Below are 21202 nucleotides of genomic sequence, written 5' to 3'. Positions count from 1 at the left end.
ATTAATTTCTCTTCTTCTACCTCTACATTTGAATTCACAGGGCCAGATTCTAGTCTATGCTTATGTAACTCATGGTCTTCAGTGGAGTTACTCTTGATTTTATACTGGTATCCTGTCAGAATCAGGCCCATTGTATTTAAGACCGAGGGATTAAAAAGTAGTAATAACTATTATATAACAGTTTAAAACTTTTTCATAGTTGCATTTCTGTAAAATATGTGGCATAAACAAAACACATATAGCACATTGTGGTAAAAGAATTTTATTGGTGCTTTTTTTGCACTGACCTACATAAGTCTTTCATAGTTTCACCAGTCCTGAGTAGTGATGGTCATTCCATAGATGTGCCAGTAAAACATGTACAATTGCCACATCATTTTGTATTCTGTATCTAAATCACACCATTGAAAACAAGGGAATAGTTACAATTAGCCATCTATTAAGAATAAAAAGTCTTGATAGTGCATATGAATAAAGAAAGCCCTTGAAGAATCGAGGTCACTTGCCAAATTGTTCCTTTCAAACAAAGATTACATGGACATCATCTCCCACATTACATTCAGGTGCAAAGACAATCTACACACTGCAACACCAAACTCTCTCTTTAACTAATCATTCTTGACTATACATGGAAGTACAGCGTGACTGACAGTTCTAGTTTAATAAAGGAAATAAAATCTGAACAGCCATCCTCACTATTTTTTTGTGTAGTTTTGATTTTGGAATTAGTACAGTATGTTTTGAATGGATGTGTAGAAAGTTTGCTTAACACTGTGAGGTAAGTTTTATTTCCTGTTTACTGCTCTTCCACCTTTTCCTCCTCCTTGTTTTTGTGTGTAATAATCTAATCTCAGCTTGTATAATGCAGGGAGATTTAAATTCAGTGAAATACTCCACATTTTCCAAAGCATTAGAATCGAAAAACCATTCAGGCTATGATCATATGCTGTGTGAACCACTTTAACTTTATCAGATTGCTGCAAACTCTGTGTAAATGCTTTATCTTGAAAGAAATCAGAGGCTGACTTGTTTACTTTTGTGTGGATATAGTGCTGAGTGATTTACAGAGCACTATGTGCAAAACTGTAGTGTCCCATATTAAAACATACTAAAACTGAAGTGCTTTAGTAAGCCCAGCATTAGCCCAAAGCCCCAAAACCTTACGGTTTTTTCCAAATCTATTTTGCCCAAATTAAAGGAACTCACTGCTATGCTATAAAGCAATTTGTATGAAACATTTATATTTAAAAACCTCCTGGTACAAATTTAAAATCCTTTTGTATTTGAAAAAATATAATATGCATCTATTTTAACATTCATAAAAACCCAAACTTCAGGTAAACTTAAGATAAATTCTTATAATAGAAAAACCCTTAAAACCTAATCCAAGACATATTAATATTATGAGTAAAGGTAAGAAACTTCAAATCCTACATCTGATTGAGAACAGAACATCTTAAAGCTCCAGAAAAGTGACAGAGTTTTCACTAGAAACTCTCTAATTTTTTACTATAAATGTGCTACCAAACAAATAATATTGAACTAACCTTGAGGGTTAGGGGCCTTTTTTCACCAGACAGACCTTTCTTCAAGACAGAAAGAAATACATTTAGTTCCCCACTGCCACCATCAAAGCAGGATGGTTTTAAAATATCAAGACATTATATATAATTTTAAAATAAGTCCTCCTTGGGTCTTTATAATTGATTTTACAAAAGATTACTTTTCCACAGATGGCAAATTAAGACTAGTATGTTTTTATTTTGTTCTTAAGACCAGCGGTGCACCTTTGACAGGGGAGGATACTCCAGTGGTAATTAGCTTTAGATTTTCACGTAAAAAGTTGCGCTGTCGAACTGTGGCTGACCTCATGTAACCACTAGTAGAAACTACTTTTGCTGACGCAGTCGGTGGTGTGGTCTGTGGAGGCAGTCCATTGATCTCATATGTCCATTGCATTGATGCTGTCTGAAAACAAAGAGGAGAGATTGGATATAAAACAGTCATGGCCTAATCTTGAAATATATAATAGCTATTTAACACAATGCTTTTAATTAGAAAGCCATTTGTTGTTCTCCATGTAGGGTCCCTGAAAGTCACAAAACCAGAACTGCACCCACAGAGGAAAAAAAATTATTATATAAAACTAGGAAGAGCATTTTATTTTATGAGGAAGGGTAGTGCACTTAAAAAAAGACACACAGCCTAGCCCTCTAGGTGATCTACACTTTTCTTTTTATAGTAAATAACAGTCATGTATGTTGTTTTGAAAGAGTTATTTCACAGCATGATGTGAAGGAAAGGAATGAATGGGTTGCTACGTTTATTTATACACTAGAATTTATTTGTGGCTCTTGTAATAAATGGTATTCTAAGTTTTGGTGACTAGTTGGTTCAAGATAATTAATACAGTGAGTCCTCCTTTTCTAGTTATGTTATGGAAAGTGGAACTATGGACTCATATTGTAAACTCTAGTTTAGGAATCTTAAATTAATTTAACATGACATTCTTTTCCTCTTTTATGTATATTTCTATGTGTGCAGCAGTGACCCAGCCAGGCATCATCTAGTTGTGTAGTACACCTCTATCTTGATATAACGCTGTCCTTGGGAGCCAAAAAATCTTACTGCGTTACAGGTGAAACCGTGTTATATTGAACTTGCTTTGATCCACCAGAGTGCGCAGCCCCGCCCCCCCAGAGCACTGCTTTACCGCGTTATATCAGAATTCATGTTATAGCGAGGTAGAGGTGTATATATTTCTGTGTCCAATCGGCAGTCATCTCCTGTATTGCTTGTATTTATTAAAGCAGAATGGTTCTTGCTGTCATCCCATATATGTATGCTCAAACAGCATTGATCATGTAGTTAATTGCCTCTTATAGGCATTGATCATGTAGTTAGTTAATTCTTATGCGCATGTCAAAGCTTCAGTGCTCTCTTATCTCCTCTACCTATCTGTGATTGTCAACGCAGAATTATGATTGCAGTCATTTCCTGTATGTATGTGTCTGGCTAGGTGGGATCTTGCAGTCATTTCTTCAATATCTGTGCCTAAACTGCCTTAATTTTTAGAGGCATTTCCTCCCTCTGAGTCATTTTAGTACTATCCTTCCTGTCATTACGTGTACGTGTGTGTGTGCGCACGCAGTAAGCATCTTTCAATTATTTCGTCTGCAACTAATTGTCAATTAATTGATCTGAAGGTTTCTATTGCCTTTTGCCCTTAAACTCAGGCCTGGATTACTACAAAATGTCTTAATTGTGAGGTCTTCCAATGGGGTTGGAATAGCATGAACAGGCTAAAAGAAAGGCCTGGTGCAGAGCCTGGTGTAGATGGTAGTCCCCCAGCCTTGTGCGGATGATAGTCCCTCTTTCTCTCTGCTTTGTGATCTATGGCTGCAGTAACACCTACATAGCTGCTTTGGGGGAAGGGGAAGGGTGGGGGGGGGCCAGTAACCACGGATTGTAACATGTCTCCCTCTCCCCTACACCCCAAAAAAGAGAAAACAAGATGATATAGAATCCTCTCCTCTCTCCCACTTCCAGGGACAAGGGTTTTATCACTAAAGGTAATTAACATTTATATAGTACTTTTATCCATTTACTGTGCTGAACAAGCATTAAATGATCTTCACCACACCATTTAGATGCTATAAATAGGCTTGGAAGGATTAGATATTTATCTGTAAATGTTGATTTCACCCAACAAACACGAACCAATGAAAACAGAAATTTCCATTGATAACAAATGAAATTTACAGAATGGCAAAGTAACAAAAATGCTGCTTGAGAACTTACTTGTCTTTGATTTAAGGATAACATGGGGGAGGTAATATATTTTATCTTTTATGATCTTTTGATTTAAGAATATTTATTTTATATATTTAGATGTGATGCTGGCAATTTGTGTTTTAAAGTTTTAACTTCTTTTTTTTAATCCGTCTGCGGTCATTAAATAATTGTCTGATACCTCCCATAATTTCCCTCAACTGTAAACATTTAAATCAATCAAAAATGCTTAAAACTTGTAATTTCATGCAACTGTGAACACTAAAAATAGGGGAGGAAATCTTAAAAATATCAATATCACCCACTGAAAGTATTAAAAAAATAAAAATTGAATTCTGTCAAGATAATTATAAATCGTATTATCCCTCATTTGCAGATGGGAAAACTGAGAATTGGGTGGATTGCATTCCCTAAGGAACTCAGAAGATCAGTGTCAGAATCAGACTTAGAACTCAAGTGTTACTCCCAATTTTATGCTGATTCCACTAGACTATGCTGCTTGTAGGACAGCCTGCTTCATTAGCTGTGTAGCCTATTCAGTCTTCCTACCATGGGCATTGTTGGAGGATTTTTGACAGCTGTATAGTGTCTATGCTCCAGGATTGGGCATGCTTTCTTTCTTTAGATCTGAGTAGGATTCCCCAGCCTCAATTTGACCCAAAATATAAAATAAATAAAACCCTCAGCCCAAACATGGATCATCCAATACATATGGGATCAAACTTTCCCAGAGTATGCAATGTTAATTTCTATAATTATTTAATGAATATGGCCTGGATAAAGCACTACAAAATAAACTAAAAGGAATATTAGGTCTTCTTCATCTCTCATTTCCACTACAAGCATCCCATGTTTGTAACAATACACACGAAGACAATTAGAGGGATGTGAGAAGTGGGGCACACAAAAAGATATTTATCTGTTTCTAGTTTGTCATCAGTCTTATGGTTTGCTGCTCATAACAGATTTCAAATATCAATAATTTTTAGCTCTAGAGTCAATGCAATAATACTTCTCCATGACATTAACTACCATCCTGCCACTGCTAAAGTATATATTAGATGTGACTTCCAATTATTTGCTTGTGTTCATATCACAGATAGCTAGTGTGCATAGGTTCCAGGGCATTAGATTGTATGTTTTTTGAGGCAGGAGCTGTCATGTATAATGTGGTTGTACAGCTCAAGCCAATTGTGACTTCTAGATGCTACTACAATATAAAATATTTAATGTTAATGCTCCTTTTTGTTAAACTAATCTCCAAAATTAAACAAGAAGCTTAACTGTGAATGTGTTTTATCTATGCTCAAAAATTTGTCACTCTCACCAACAGAAGTTGTTCCAAACAAAGATATTACCTCACCCACCTTGTCTCACTGAGAGAGGAAGCAACCTCTCCTGCTGAGTCTTTAATATCAGAACACCTTTCCATTTATAGGGAATGTTTTTTTGTTTAAATGGTTGGCTTTAAAATTAGCACTCTTGACTTTACATGAGGTGTTAAATTAATTACCTATGCTAAACAGAATTACTCTGCAAAAGTCACGATATTTCTGAGATATACAAACACCAAAATAAAATGTAAGATCATTAGATCTTTCATCATGCATGTATAATATTTTTTTAAAAAACCCTCATTACCATTCCACTAAAATCTGAATCAAAAACTAATTTTATATTGAGTGTTGTTATGTATAACAAACTGATTAGTTAATCCTTATCCTAAACCCTATTTAATAGTATAGATTGATGGACCTGCCTTCATTTTCTGAGAAGATAAATGCAGCCAAGCCAGCACCAGGTCCAAAGATAACTGTCATTTTTAAACATATATTTTCCTCTGTGGTTAGCGAATTGCCTTATTAACTCCAGCAGAAGGTGAAATGGTTTATCTTTCTTCATTATGTCAGATTAACAATTTAGTTTGAAGAAAATGTAACCTCAGAATCATACTCATTGTGTGCATGATTCATTAAACACTTCAAGGCCAGAGAAAAGATCTGATAGGCTGGAGCAACTAAACTTTACACTGAGGTACAGAGTTGCTAAGAAATCATTCCTGCTCATAAAATCCATATGTGATGTAATTTTACAATCTGTAGTATTCCTATATTGTTTTGGGCAGGTTCTATCAGCAATCAGTTTTATTACCCAGCAGTTTTTAAACATAAACTCTATTGTCTTGTGTTTTTTGATATTTGATCAGTACATATTCATGTTTATGTTCATTTCTGCTGTATTTGTAATGAAGTATATCATCCATTGTGCTGCCTTTTCACCAGTGCTCTCTACTAATATGCATTGTTAACGAAATGGCAGTTACATAGCTATAGTAGATTTGAAGTCAATAAAATACCATTGAATCATGTTCCTTCTGAGTTTCCTCCTCTTATTTAAGATGGAAAGACATTTATGATCTGAAGAGAGATTTGGGATGGATCTACTGTAATGTACTGAGACTAAGTATTCTTTAAAGATTGTTGTAGTCCATCATGAATTAAAAAAATAATGATTTAGGATTAAGAATTATAAGATGACCAAAACCAATTCCTTTCTTAATGGACTGTCATGATGAACTGTCCCTTTAGTTGTAGCTAATTTATAATCTGCAACAATGGTAGTTCACCTGGTGTAAAACTCCTGCCATTAACCAAGGACTAAAGTAAATATTTCTTACTGTGAAATGATGTGTTTAAAAGGGAGGCCCCCTTTCTTGGATGCAGAGTTTGCTAAAGGGGCAACTGCTATTATTTCTAAGACTGCAAATTATACAGTACAACTAACAACATCATTTATTTAATATTGTACATCAAACAACCCACCATTTACTACAGTTTTACTCATTATGAATATTCTGATCATCATGACATCTGCAGATTGGCTCACACTGCCAAATTCAGATCCAAATCTGAATGGATAAACACATTCAAACTCCGGATCCTTGGTCAGATTCATTTCAGTGAGACTTGAGCCTGGAATGTTTGGGGAGTGAGGTTCAGACAAAGCATTTTTTTATTAAGTCTCGATTTATCTTACAGCATTAAATGTATTTTTCGTTAGCGAAGGAATGTCTGAAATTTGGTAGGTTCTTCAACCAGGAAAATCTGTAAAGGCATTGATGTTGTGGTGGGGAAGAGACACACTGCTTCTTTGACCTTGAAAGGTTTGCTCTGTATAATCCTACATCCCTTACTTGCACATGTAGTCCCATTGACTCATGTGTAAAAGTTACTGTGTCAGGTCCATATTTCCAAACACAGAAACTTGCACCTTTTCTCATTACTTAGTATTATGATGATTGGTTACAATAGGTACAACTGTATAGAGAATAGAATACTGACATTGAGAGTCACTAATGGAATTCTAAAGAAAGCACATTGATTAGACTGGGGTACTGTATTATAGATACAAAGGAATGTGTTCCTGAAAAAAAATAATTGTCTAGTAATGAGAAGGGTAGCTTTTTAAAAAGCCTGTGGTCAATGCAATGTTTGTATCGTCTGCTCCATATTATCTTTATTATTTTTGATTACATGGTTTGAAGCACTATGACCTCTTTCTACTTGCAGTTTTCATGGGACACCGTGCATATCCATATGTCAATTTCGACTACAGCACCTATTGAAGTTTGGAACTGTTTACTGGAGTAGCTTAACTCTCTCGATTGGCTAAGTGTTTTTCTGTTATGATACACTAAGCCTTTTGTGGGTGTGGGATGGATGTTGATAGTGGGAACTCTTCAGGTAGCAATGAGGAGAAAGGTCAGCAGGAAAGAAGGAGTGGAGGAGAGATGTATCTTATTTTAAAAACACAAGAAAAACAAAGTATAGAATCACCGCACACAAGCCTAATGTCACTTTGCTCATATATTGCTGCCCTTTTCCCCAATTTTTTTCTTTGACTGCTAAAACTGTAAGTTCGTCATGGCTGAGAACATTTCTTGTGTTCTGTGAGGTTATTAGCAGACTTTGGATTTATTAAAAGACGGTTACTCACCGTTGTAACTGTTGTTCTTCGAGATGTGTTGCTCATATCCATTCCATTAGGTGTGTGCGCGCCGCGTGCACGATCGTCGGAAGATTTTCTACCCTAGCAACACCGGCGGGTCGGCTGTGGAGCCCCCTAGAGTGGCGCCTTCATGGCGCTGAATATATACCCCAGCCGACCCGGCGCCCCCTCAGTTCCTTCTTGCCGGCTACTCCGACAGTGGGGACGGGGGGCGGGTTTGGAATGGATATGAGCAACACATCTCGAAGAACAACAGTTACAACGGTGAGTAACCGTCTTTTCTTCTTCGAGTGCTTGCTCATATCCATTCCATTAGGTGACTCCCAAGCCCAACTTAGGTGGTGGGGTCGGAGTGAGACATTGCTGTGTGCAAAACCGCTGATCCGAATGCAGCATCGTCCCTGGACTGCTGCACTAGTGCATAGTGAGCTGTAAACGTGTGGACTGATGACCAAACCGCCGCTCTACAAATGTCCTGTATCGGAACATGTGCCAGGAAAGCAGTCGAGGAGGCTTGGGCCCTCGTGGAGTGAGCGGTGAGGTGCGGTGCTGAGACACCTGCCAGGTCATAGCAAGTCCGGATGCAAGACGTAATCCAGGAGGATAGGCGTTGTGAGGAGACCGGTGAGCCTTTCATTCGGTCGGCCACTGCAACGAAGAGTTGCGTCGTCTTTCTAAAGTGCTTTGTGCGGTCAATATAGAAGGCCAGGGCCCTTCGTACGTCCAGGGAATGCAAACGTTGATCCTGGCGAGTGGCATGTGGTTTGGGATAAAAGACCGGGAGAAATATGTCCTGGTTGATATGAAATGGAGAAACCACCTTAGGGAGAAAGGCAGGATGTGGACGAAGCTGCACTTTATCCTTATGAAAAACTGTGTAAGGGGGCTCAGATGTAAGCGCCCTGAGTTCAGAAACGCGCCTTGCTGAGGTGATGGCTACGAGGAAGGCTGTCTTCCAGGATAGGTACAGAAGTGAACAGGTGGCCAGTGGCTCGAATGGAGGACCTGTGAGCTTGGAGAGAACCAGGTTGAGGTCCCACGTCGGGACGGGCTGACGTTGTTGTGGGTACGTCCGGTCTAAGCCCTTGAGGAATCTAACGACCATCGGGTTAGAGAATACCGAGGACGCGAGTTCCCCTGGGTGAAAGGCCGATATAGCGGCCAGGTGAACTCTAATTGAAGATATCGCCAACCCCTGCTGTTTTAGGGAGAGGAGATATTCCAAAATGAGAGGAATGGGTGCCTGCAACGGGGACGTGGCTCGTTGTTCGCACCAACAGGAGAACCGCTTCCACTTGGCCAGGTACGTGGTGCGTGTTGAGGGCTTCCTACTGCTCAGCAGAATCTGTTGGACAGAGTGCGAGCATTGCTGCTCTGCCTGGGTGAACCATGGAGCAGCCACGCCGTGAGGTGGAGTGATTGCAGGTCGGGGTGACGCAGCCGGCCGTGGTCCTGAGAGATGAGATCCGGACATAATGGAAGCGGGATCGGTGTCTGAACCGAGAGTTCCAACAGTGTGGTGTACCAATGTTGTCTCGGCCACGCTGGAGCGATCAGAATTACCTGTGCCTGGTCTCTGCGCAATTTGAGCAGTACCTTGTGGACCAGAGGAAACGGAGGGAAGGCATAAAACAGGTGGTCTTTCCAGGGAAGGAGAAACGCATCCGAGAGGGAGCCCGGAGCTCGACCTTGTAGGGAGCAGAACACGTGGCACTTCCTGTTGTCTCGAGATGCAAACAGGTCTATCTGGGGAAACCCCCACCTCTGGAAGATGGAATGTATGATGTCCGGACGGATAGACCACTCGTGCGTCTGGAAGGACCTGCTGAGTCGGTCCGCTAGAGTGTTCTGGACTCCAGGGAGGAACGATGCCGTGAGATGGATTGAGTGGGCGATGCAGAAGTCCCACAGGCGAATGGCCTCTTGGCATAGAATTGACGAACGTGCTCCTCCTTGCTTGTTGATGTAAAACATGGCCGTGGTGTTGTCGATGAGAACTAACACACAGCGGCCACGTAGGAGATTGAGGAATGCCTGGCACGCCAGGCGCACCGCCATCAGTTCCCGAACATTGATGTGCAGGGCTAACTGGGGTGCAGTCCACAGGCCCTGGGTATGGTGTTCGTTGAGATGGGCGCCCCAACCCAGAGATGACGCGTCTGTGACCAGGTGCAGAGAGGGTTGTGGGGCGTGAAATGGCATCCCCTCGCAGACCACATTGTGATCTAGCCACCAGGTGAGGGAGGCCAGGACCGAGTTCGGGACCGTGACCACCATGTTCAGGCTGTCCCGATGTGGACGGTATATTGATGACACCCAGGTTTGAAGTGGGCGAAGCCGAAGTCTGGCATGCCTGGTTACGTACGTGCAGGAAGCCATGTGACCCAGCAGGGTAAGGCACGACCTCACCGTGGTAGTTGGGAAGGCCTTGAGCCCTTGAATGAGGTTCGTGATGGTGCCAAAGCGGTTGTCTGGCAGGATGGCTTGTGCACGTCTGGAGTCTAGAACTGCGCCGATGAATTCTATTCTCTGGGTAGGTTCTAGAGTGGATTTGTCCTTGTTGAGTAGGATGCCCAACTCGTTGAATGTGTGCACTATTCTGTGGACGTGAGCTTGAACTTGCTCCTTGGTGCGACCGCGCACCAGCCAGTCGTCTAGGTACGGGAACACCTGTATCCCTTGCCGACGAAGGTACGCTGCCACGACAGCCATACATTTCGTGAACACTCTTGGGGCCGAGGATAGGCCGAAGGGAAGGACTGCAAATTGGTAGTGCACCGTGTTTACCACGAATCGCAGGAAGCGTCTGTGAGGTGGGTAAATTGAGATGTGAAAGTATGCGTCTTTCATGTCGAGGGCGGCGAACCAGTCTCCAGGATCGAGGGAAGGGATAATGGCCCCCAAAGAGACCATGCGGAACTTCAACTTTACTACGAATTTGTTGAGTCCGCGCAAGTCCAAGATGGGCCGCAGACCTCCTTTGGACTTGGGGATCAGGAAGTAACGGGAATAAAATCCCCTGCCCCTTAACTCTATCGGAACCTCCTCTATGGCCCCCATGGCCAGGAGCGTAGAAACCTCCTGTATAAGAAGTTGCTCGTGAGAAGGGTCCCTGAAGAGGGACGGGGAAGGGGGGTGGGAGGGGGGGATTGAAGAAAACTGGATAGCGTATCCCCTCTCCACCGTGCGGAGGACCCAACGGTCCGAAGTTATAAGGGACCAAGCACGGTGGAAGTGGGAGAGGCGATCCCGAAAGGAGGGAGCTGGATCCTGGGGGATGACTGGGGCGCCGTCCTCGACCGCACCTTCAAAAGTTCTGTCTAGGACCTGAAGGTGGTCTTGGTGGCCCTTGGTTCTGACCGGGTTGAGGGCCAGCCCATCTTCTCCTACCACCTCGCCCTCGCCTTCTGGCAGGGTCCTGTCTCTGACGAGGTGGAGGGGGGTAAAAACGTTGAGGCTGGGGCCTAAATGGTCTGCGCTGGGGACCCGCAACATGCATCCCCAAGGAGCGCATGATTGTCCTGGAGTCTTTGAGGCTCTGCAATCGAGAGTCCGTCTTCTCCGAGAACAACCCCTGTCCTTCAAAGGGCAAATCCTGTAGGGTCTGCTGTAATTCAGGGGGCAAACCCGAAACTTGGAGCCAGGAGGTCCTGCGCATAGCGATACCTGCGGCCAGGGTTCTTGCGGCCGAGTCCGCTATGTCCAGGGAGGCCTGTAAGGAGGTCCGAGCCACCTTCTTACCCTCCTCAACCAAGGCCCCAAACTCTTCCCTGGACTCTTGGGGAACCAATTCCTTGAACTTCCCCATAGAGTTCCAGGAATTAAAGTTGTAGCGGCTCAGGAGCGCCTGCTGGTTAGCCGCTCTAAGTTGCAGCCCTCCAGCTGAATAAACTTTACGGCCAAACAAATCGAGCCGCTTAGCCTCCTTTGATTTGGGCGCTGCAGCTTGTTGACCGTGGCGCTCCCTAGCATTCACTGATGACACCACCAGTGAACACGGTTGGGGATGAGTATACAAGTACTCGTAGTCTTTGGAAGGGACAAAGTACTTTCTTTCCACCCCTCTCGCTGTAGGTGGGATAGAGGCCGGGGTTTGCCATATCGTAGTTGCGTTCGCCTGGATCGTGCGGATCAGGGGCAACGCCACTCTTGATGGGACATCCGCCGCGAGGATATTTACAATGGGGTCCTGCACCTCCACTATCTCCTCCGTCTGTAGGTCCATGTTACGGGCCATCCTACGTAACAGGTCCTGATGAGCCCGAAGATCTATTGGGGGTGGACCTGTACACGACGTGCCCGCCACTGCCTCATCCGGAGAGGAAGAGGAAGATGCCTCTGGTGGTAAGGGATCCAAGGGAGGATCCTGGTCTCCCTGTTCCTGGGTCGGAGCATCACCTGCCCTTGGGTCCGGGACGTCAGGTGGTGCAGATACAGAGGCCTCCATGCCCCCTGGAGGAGGGCGAGAGATGGTGGACTCTGGGGCCCTTGTATCAGAGTGACCCGAGCGAGAGGTTGTTGGAGCCCCTTGCGCCTGGTGGTATGCCCACGGGGTCCAGAACGACCAGTGAGATGGGCCATGGTCAGGGTCCTCTGCTCCCTCTTGCCAATGGCCTAAATCTTGCTCCCCGGTTTGCCCCTGAGGGGGGTATGCCGATCTTGACAAGTCCTCAGAGGAGCGAGACACCGATCTCGATGGCCATGGCGGTGCCGACTGCGCCGAGACGAATCCCGTGGGATACGGTGCCGTACGGTGCCGGTCTAGAGATGTTCTATCTCTACGCGGTGCCGGCGATCGGTGCCGAGATCGCGATCGGTGCCGATGACCTCGCCGGTGCCGGGAGTCGGACCTGGATCGAGACGATGACCTGGAGTAGGCCCGGTGCCGGGAGCGGCCTCTCGACGTCGAGCGTCGATCGTACCGGTGCCGAGAGCTACGTCTCGACGTTGATCGGTGCCGACGATCATAACGGTGCCGAGATGTAGAGCGGTGCCGCGATGATCTTGGCCGCGAGTACGACCGGTGCCGAGGTGATATCCGGCGCCGGGACTGCGAGCGGCGTGGGGACCTGCTTCGGGACCTGGACCGGTGCCGTGGTTCCAGCCCCTGCGATGGAGGGCGCATCAAGGCAGGTTTCCCCCTAGATTGGACCGGACGAGTCAACGGTGCCGACGGTGCCGGTGGTTGGGGCGGTGCCGGCTCCGTGAGAGCGATCAAGTCTCTCGCCGTCGCGAAGGTCTCTGGGGTCGACGGGAGGCACTGTATCACCGCCGGTCGCGGTGGTGACCCTGTCTGCACCGGACTCAACGGCCTCGGAGCCGGAGTCGACGGTGCTGGAGGCACCTGTTTTCGGTGCTCCACAGGCGGACGCGGCTCTACCCCCGGCACCGGGGGAGCCGGCGTCTTCGGCACGGAGGTCCCCGTCTTATGGGATTTTTTATGTCCCGGGGATAATGAACGGCGCCGAGGCACTTGCTGTGAGTGCGGTGCCGACGAGGTCCGGTGCCGTGGAGGCTTGTCCGACGTGGTCGGAATGGTCGGTGCCGCCGGGGCACTGCGCACCGAGGTGCTAGGTGCCGGGGCCTGACGCGCTGATGGAGCGTCCGGGCTAAGTGCCGCCTCCATAAGGAGTTGCCGGAGCCGAAAGTCCCGCTCCTTCTTGGTCCTCGGTCTGAAGGCCTTACAGATCTTGCACTTATCTGTTTGATGGGACTCTCCCAGGCACTTCAGACACGAGTCGTGCGGGTCACTCGTTGGCATAGGCTTAGCGCAGGAGGCGCACTGTTTGAAGCCGGGAGCCTTGGGCATGAGCCCGGCCACGCGGCCGGGGGAAAAGGGGGAGATAACCCCCTTAATCCCCTTCAACTATATAACAACTATTAACAAAGTGAATAACCAACTATTTAACTATAAACAACTAGAACTATAACTATAACTGTGAATAACTGGATAAGCTAGGGAGAGTGGAGAACAGCTACGCCGCGCTCCACAGTTCCAACGACCGTCAGGGGCGGTAAGAAGGAACTGAGGGGGCGCCGGGTCGGCTGGGGTATATATTCAGCGCCATGAAGGCGCCACTCTAGGGGGCTCCACAGCCGACCCGCTGGTGTTGCTAGGGTAGAAAATTCTCCGACGATCGTGCACGCGGCGCGCGCACACCTAATGGAATGGATATGAGCAAGCACTCGAAGAAGAAATAACAGTCCTATAAGTATACTTATTCCATACTGTAGATTCATACAGCTACTAAGCTATCAAATAGAGAACAGATTTTTATGAGCTTTGCAAATTTATGATAAGAGTTGAAAGATGGCACGTTTCTAATCAATGAACATTTATAGGACAATAAGTTGCTCCGGCCAAGAACAATGTGATGATGCAGCTTTCCTGTACTTTCCCCACAATTATTTTTAGACCCGTTCATAGAGTAGAAAGTTACTGGGCTTAAGTAAACTCTCACACGTGGGGATCTGTAGTATAATGTCTACTTTGGATGTTCATGCTGTGCTATGATGTGGGTCAAATGCAGCAAGTCAGAATCCAGCAGTAGATTTCTGAAGATCTGTGACAGCACAAGCCACAAATCTGAGAACAGGAATAAGCTCCAACACACTTAGTACCTTGCAATATGACTCAATATCAGGTGAATTAAAACCTTCCTCTTTTTATTTTGATCTTACCAGGACCAAGGGCAAGTCAACATTTTCACCTAATATTGACATTACTGAAAGGTAAACTTCAAACGAACTGGATAAGTAGGACAAGCAGTTATAGTCTGAAATCAAGGCGGGAAAAGTTCAGTTTAGAAATTTGGAAGAATACTAATTACTTAACGGAAAAGATCAGCCAGGCAGCTGAAAGTGCTGCAAAGATGGCCACACTGCAATTTAAGTATTTCTCCCTCCCCTCAGATTCTGTGACAAGCATGAGGAAAAGTGCCAGTTTTAAAAATAGGCAGACAATGGGAATGACAAATTTACAAACCTATTAATGACGCCAATTTTCTTTTTATAAAAAGCTAACATCTGAACTCCATCACCTCCCCACAACAGCACATAACCTGTCACATTCTGATTTTTTAATTTGAGAGTATATATGTGAGGTGAGGATGAGGACTTTTGAGGAGGAGGAGACTCTCATACACACACTGTAATATTTAAAATCTGGTGTTAGTAGGAAGTACTGAAATTAGATTAATGAAAATGGATCAGATTCTGATCCTTACTCTGACATGGAGATTACTCTGATACAGGTAGAAACCTCTCAGTGTGGTAGAATTGGCAGAGTGACTCCATTAAAAGTCAGAGGAATTACTCTGGATTTACACCACTGCAACGGAGAGCTGACTTTTGCCCTAAAAACAGAATTAATTGTTACTATATATATATATATGTATGTAAATATATATATATATATGTCCTTTACTAATGTACAATACTGTGTGTGTATGAATTGCAGTTAAAAACTGTCACAAGCTACTAAACTGTGGTGGAAAATATGTCAGTACATGAAGAAAAGTATCTAAGTGTGGGAATGGGTACCTGCGCATACAAACATCCCAGCTGTGCACAAAAGGAGGAAGAAAGGTCTTGGGATAAGCCACTGATCAAAATAGGCACTGATTTTGTTTTTATACTACTCTAAATTAATATGAATTCTGCTAAATTATGATAACTGACCAATGTGGAAGGAAAAGCACCTAGGTACTGAGAACAATGCATATACATATGTTTTTGAGCAGCTAGCTAACATGAAACAGTGTCATTTTCTCTTTTAAAATGCACGTCTGTGCACACAAGCTTATTATAGCCCCACCTGGTCACCGTGACTTCCACGTTGCATCATCCATTTCCAGCATGGCATGACTAATGGCTTTGATGTGCTATCTTTCACAGGCTAAGCTAGTGATTATGCAGGAATAACAGTACAGAAGCCTGAATTCTTGAGAGCTTGATAACAGTAAATGCAATCTGGTTTACTCTGACATACATTTTATCATCCAAGGTTTATTTAGTTTGGCCTCTATTTTAGAATATCTCTGATGTACTCATCCATGAATTCCAAAACAAGCCTTTGAATCTCTACCTAAGCTTGGCACAGAGCAGGGCATGGCTGAGAGAGAAGAGAGCAAAAGTAGTGGTATGCCAGCTTAACTTGTGCTAGGCAGCAATTGCCCTCCATGGGCACACTAAGCCCAGGATCTGACTCAGGTTTAAGTCCAAGCCCCGCTTCTGTGCACGCACAAATCAACCTGACTTGTGGCAGCAAGCACTCAGCACCTGGGTTTAAGGACCATGCTAGAGGGGATGGGTCAGAGCCCGAGTTCTGCTGTGAGTTGGGTCCATGCCCTGTGAGTTGGGTCCAGCAATTGCAAACTCAGGTGTACAATGCAGTTTGGTCCCTCAAGCACGAGCTTGGGTCCCACAGACCTGGGTTTACAGTGCAATGTAGACATACCTCACAAAGCCATTCTGGCAGCCAAGGACTGCCAGTGTACAAGGACGCTCCAGCCATGTGCCCACACGAGCTATGATTTCCCTACACTGAGAGCATCTGGTTGGTACAATGCTAAGATGGCTCTGCAGCTGACACAAAGCAGCCCCAGTGTGGCCAGAATCTGGCTCTGAACTGTTTAAACCTAACAAATAGAGGGACTGTCAAATTCTCTGACATTTCTGCTGATGCTCATGTAAAAAACCCAATTCTCTTTGGTAAATTTCCATTAGGGCAGGTCCACCAAGGGTTCTTATAAGAACCATCTTGTTTATAAAAGCTCCTAGATGTATGGAAGATTCACAGTGGAGCAATTATTTAAAATATTCTTTATGGATTATGTCAGTGTATTTCTCATTTCTAGCTGAATTTGCTTAAGAAGTTCTCTTTCAGGGCTACTGAAGCAACCATGATTGGTTTCTTCACTGGGCATTTTGTTATCTCTGTCTTCTTTTTTTCATTCTTTGATCTACAGAACTCTGTAAAAGCCCATATTTTCCATATCAGTTTTACTGATTTTAAAAATTTCCTAGTCACTCTTAAAGCAATCCTCTAGTATGAATTGTTTTAATATATTTTACTCCAAACAGCACTTCAGATTAACAATGTGGAAATGAAAGTTAAAGACTTTTTCAGTGCTTCAGCAAAGCAGTTAGTTTCTTGCTACAAGTAAATGAAACAAACAGCCAGTAATTTTCTTTACATTTTTTGCATCCTTTAAGACTAAGAACCAGATTTGCACAAAAAGTCAATGAAGTTTCATTATTTCAATATATTGTTGTTAATACAATGTACATGCTAAACTCTAGTAAAGACAAACCTGAATCTCTTACATTAATAACTTGCTCTGGATTGAGTTTCTCAGCAGGGCAGCTAAAACAACAAATTTGCGTGTACAAAGCTTGGCTTTAATGTCTTCAGCAAATGAGAAAAAGATGACTGTAGGATTTCTCTCTCTTCCCTCCAACCTTCCATTTCATTTTGCAATACAATTGTAATGGCCACCATAAAATAAAGCATGAGCTTATACTGTCATCTCTGCGGCTTTACAGCCTAATTATCACAGCTCATTGAAGCGCACAAAAAATAGCAGTCTTGCTAGTAAACTATTTATAGAATTTAATAAAAAAAAGTTAGTGTTAAAAGTCTGACTATACACCCACAAAAACAAGGGAATTTTACAGTGAAGATGCAGTAATCCTCCATTACGGTAGCATCAGAATAGAGGTGATACTAAAACGAATGAAAGTAGAAGGCATTTCCTCACTGTTTCTAAAAATAGTCCAAAACCACATCTAAAGTCAATATATCAGACTAGAAAAAAAAAATCTATGCAAGAGAGGTTATGTAATGAGGTATAACACAAACTGTATTTCACTACACTCATAGCTATTTCCCCAAAGGGCCTGATTTGTGTGTGCAGGCACTATGGTCTGTCTAAACTGCACTTGGGAAGTGCCCTGCAGCTAGTAGTGTAGCCATGGTGGGACAGGCTAGCTGCTTGAATCCATACCCGCAGTCCTGAGAGAAACAGACCTGGAGACACTAGGGTGGCTAGCCTGTGTTACCGTTGCAAAATGGCTACTTTTAGCAAGCTAGCCTGCTCAAAGCTAGCTGGGGTATGTCTACACATGCTGCCATCGCACCTCCTGATTGCGGTATCAACATACCCCTTGCTGCTTAACCCTGTCCAGAGTACATCTAGGTAACACAGGTATGTACATCTAACACTGCAATTATGGTGGCTGGCCTTTTTCCAGCTGCCTCGGGCTCAAGGGAATGCAGGCTGTTTAACTGCAGTTTAGACTTCTGGGCTGGGGCTGGAGCCTGGGCTCTAGGACCTTGCTTGCAGCCTAAGCCTGGAAGTCTACACTGCAGTTAAACAGTCCTGCAGCCTGAGCCCTGCAAGCCCGAGGCAGCTGGCAAGCCGGCTGGAGCAGCAAGGGGCGGGGGGGGGGGGGACAACAAACGGGCCGGCGGGAGCAGCAAAGGGGCGGGAGGGAAACAAACCTGCCCCTGGCCGGGGGGGGCGGAGAACAAACCGGCCGGCCGGAGCAGCAAAGGAGTGGGAGACAAACCTGCCGGGCCGGAGCAGTGGGGGGGGGCAGGAAACAAACCTGCCCCCAGCCAGGGGGCGGGGTGGGGGGGAGACAACAAATCAGCCGGCCGGAGCGGCAAAGGGGAGGGTGGTGGGGGGCCGGGAAACAAACCTGCCCCCGGCTGGAGCGGCGACGAGGCTGGGGAACAAACTGGCCGGCCTGCCGGAGTGCACCCCAGCTAGCGGGGGGCGGGGGAGAGAGAGAAGGGGGGCGGCCAGGGCTTCCTTATGCGGGGCGCTTGCCACGCGGCCCCTCCCACTGCGCCACCTGCCGGGAGGGCCGCTCGGGTCGGCAGGCAGGGAAGGACGCGGGCTGCCCTGCCGGGCTTGCTACAGGGCTCTCCCCTCCTCCGCCCCCTACAGGGCGGCGGAAGCAGCAAACCAAAAAGAAAAAACCTGCAGGGGCGGCCAAAGCGGTGAAGCGCAAAGAAAGAAAAGATTAGACGGAATGCCGCCCTTTGGAATCTGCCGCCCCAAGCACGGGGCGGCTGGTGCCTGGAGCCGGCCCTGCAGCTGCAGGTTTTTAATTGTACTGTAGACATATCCAAACTGGCAAAAACAGCCAGAGGTGAACACGAGAGCTGCTGCCTTGAGCTTGTTAGGAATTTTTCAACAAAACTTTTTATTTATTTTTTTTAAATGTGAATGCATCAAAACCAAAACTTTGTTTGCAGGAAAATTTCTCAGGTTCTGTGGGTGTCCTTGAATAGCCAATAATACAGTGGTTAGGGTGTAGGAGTTGGATTTTATAATGTACTATGAGAATTAATGTATGATTTGATTTCATCCTGTCAGCCACCCCTTTTGAATAGCAGAAAGGAATGACAGACCAGAACAATCCTTATGACTAATTATGGTCATCCTTTTGTTTTAGAATAAGTTATAAAGCTACTATGGTTTCCTATATGTATTACAAATTAGGAAGTAAGAGACAGGATTCTCTATTGTGTCTATGTTAAGTAGATTAGAGGAACATTGAAGGCCTGGGTCTCAATATAAATTGTCTTGGTTATTGATTGTAAAACTTAGACAGGTTTAATTTGCAATGCCCTGTTGCTCAATATAAAATACTACTGTTTGTATTCTCAATCTGTTTGTGTGAATGAGGAATGTATGCATTAGAAAAAGATAAGGTGTGAATGCCATTGTTATAGCCAGTCAAGGAAGAAACTTGAATAAACTTAAAGGACATCAAAGAATCATCAACACGCATCCATAATGAAGGGCAGATTGACGACCCTGAGGTAAAGGCTGGCACCCCTAAAGACAATTGATTAAATCGGAACAAAGGACAGGATGACCCTCTCGGAGGTGTATTGGAATGTTTACACCAGTTAAGAAGTAACTGGTCACAAAGTGACACAGCAAAATCCATAGGCTTCATCAGAGAAGAAAACCTATAGGAACAGGGTGCTTTGCCATAGGACTTTCGGTTCGTCTTGCCACACTCCAGGAGCATCGGATCGCAACCGATAGAACCCCGCTCTCCTCTGCGACCAATATGGCTGGCCACTAGATTGATCCAGACTCTGGACTGGTAACTATAAACATCACCGCAGGACGTGTGTGTGTGTGTGTGTGTGTGTGTGTGTGTGTGTATTTACCNTGTGTGTGTGTGTGTGTGTGTGTGTGTGTGTGTGTGTGTGTATTTACCTTCCTCTATAAAGATCCCGGGTGCTTTGTATGAGCATAACAAGGGCACTCATCAGAGATGCCGGCGCCTCAGCTTCAAGTCTCCTATTTGCCTCATTCAGTCCAGGGACTTGAATCTGGGTTGCCTACATCCCAGATGAGAGCCAAACCCATTGGGCTATCGAGTCAGTTTTCTCTCTCTCTCTGTGTTCCAGTGAATATTTAATTATTTATACACAGTGCAACAGCTCCAACCAAGGAGATTAAGAGAGACACCGACCCCAGAATAGCCAGTTGCCTGGGGGTTAGAGCTGTTTATTACAACCAGGCTGAAGAGGATTTACATAATACCAGAATAACCATAACCCATTAACAACCTCCCTGACTCTGAATGTAGCAGATACATCCAGCTACAATTAATGGCAACTCCAGCAAATATACTTTGTCTATGCTAGTGTTTCATAAATTTGAAGATCATAGTTTGTTTTAAATGACTACATGGCTTGGACCATTTTTGTCTAGGAATGAAGAGCTCAAGGCCAGGTTCATGTATAAAGGAAATATTTTTTGAGAAATGAAGTGGGACAATGTTGAGGCAGTCACTGCTCAAATTCTTGAAATTCTCTGTGTGTATATTGAGGTAAAAGGTTTGATACTACTTTGTTGAGGTGCAGCTTGATTAATAGTGGGAAATAGGGATCACAAAAATATAGTTTATTTTGGGATTATTTTCAATGGCAAAGGAACTTGTCATGTAGATGATGAACTTGCTCCCGTTGAAGTCAGTGTCAAAGATTTCACTATTATTAATTAATCCCAGACCAAAAAAAGTTACCATGGATTTAAGTCTGAAAGTACATATAAAATAAATAAATAAAAATACAAGGATGTTGTAATTATCCCCAAACCAAGTATTATAAATAGAAGAAATTCCAAGTTAAGGGTACACTTGAAAAAATAAAACATTTTAAGAAGAAGAAAAAAAACAACAATAATAATTCAGGCACGCAAACAACCTTAACGCTGCTCTGTCGTGATGCCATGCAATAACCATGAGCGCTAATTCTAAACAAGAAACCCAAAAAAGAATGCTATCATGTAATATTTTGAATTTTGTTAAGATATGGGGTGTCAAACTGAAGTAACTTTCTTTTATTTGAATTTTAAGGGCATATTCC

General features: G+C 44.3%; 1 protein-coding gene across 1 annotated transcript in view; it reads right to left on the bottom strand.

Annotated features, from left to right (window-relative positions):
• Positions 1-246: 246 nt before the first annotated feature.
• CFAP47 (cilia and flagella associated protein 47) overlaps positions 247-21202 on the bottom strand; it is a 660392-nt gene continuing 639436 nt past the window's right edge. The window contains exon 64 of the mRNA XM_034754614.1: positions 247-1968. Coding sequence (XP_034610505.1) covers positions 1759-1968 — 210 coding nt within the window. The 3' untranslated portion in view covers positions 247-1758. The remainder of the gene's footprint in view (positions 1969-21202) is intronic.

The sequence above is a fragment of the Trachemys scripta genome, chromosome 1 (genome assembly GCF_013100865.1).
Source record: "Trachemys scripta elegans isolate TJP31775 chromosome 1, CAS_Tse_1.0, whole genome shotgun sequence".
In the NCBI taxonomy this organism is placed as follows: domain Eukaryota; kingdom Metazoa; phylum Chordata; order Testudines; family Emydidae; genus Trachemys; species Trachemys scripta.
Note: the sequence above shows the minus strand (reverse complement) of the source record. Positions and strands in the feature narration are given on the sequence as shown.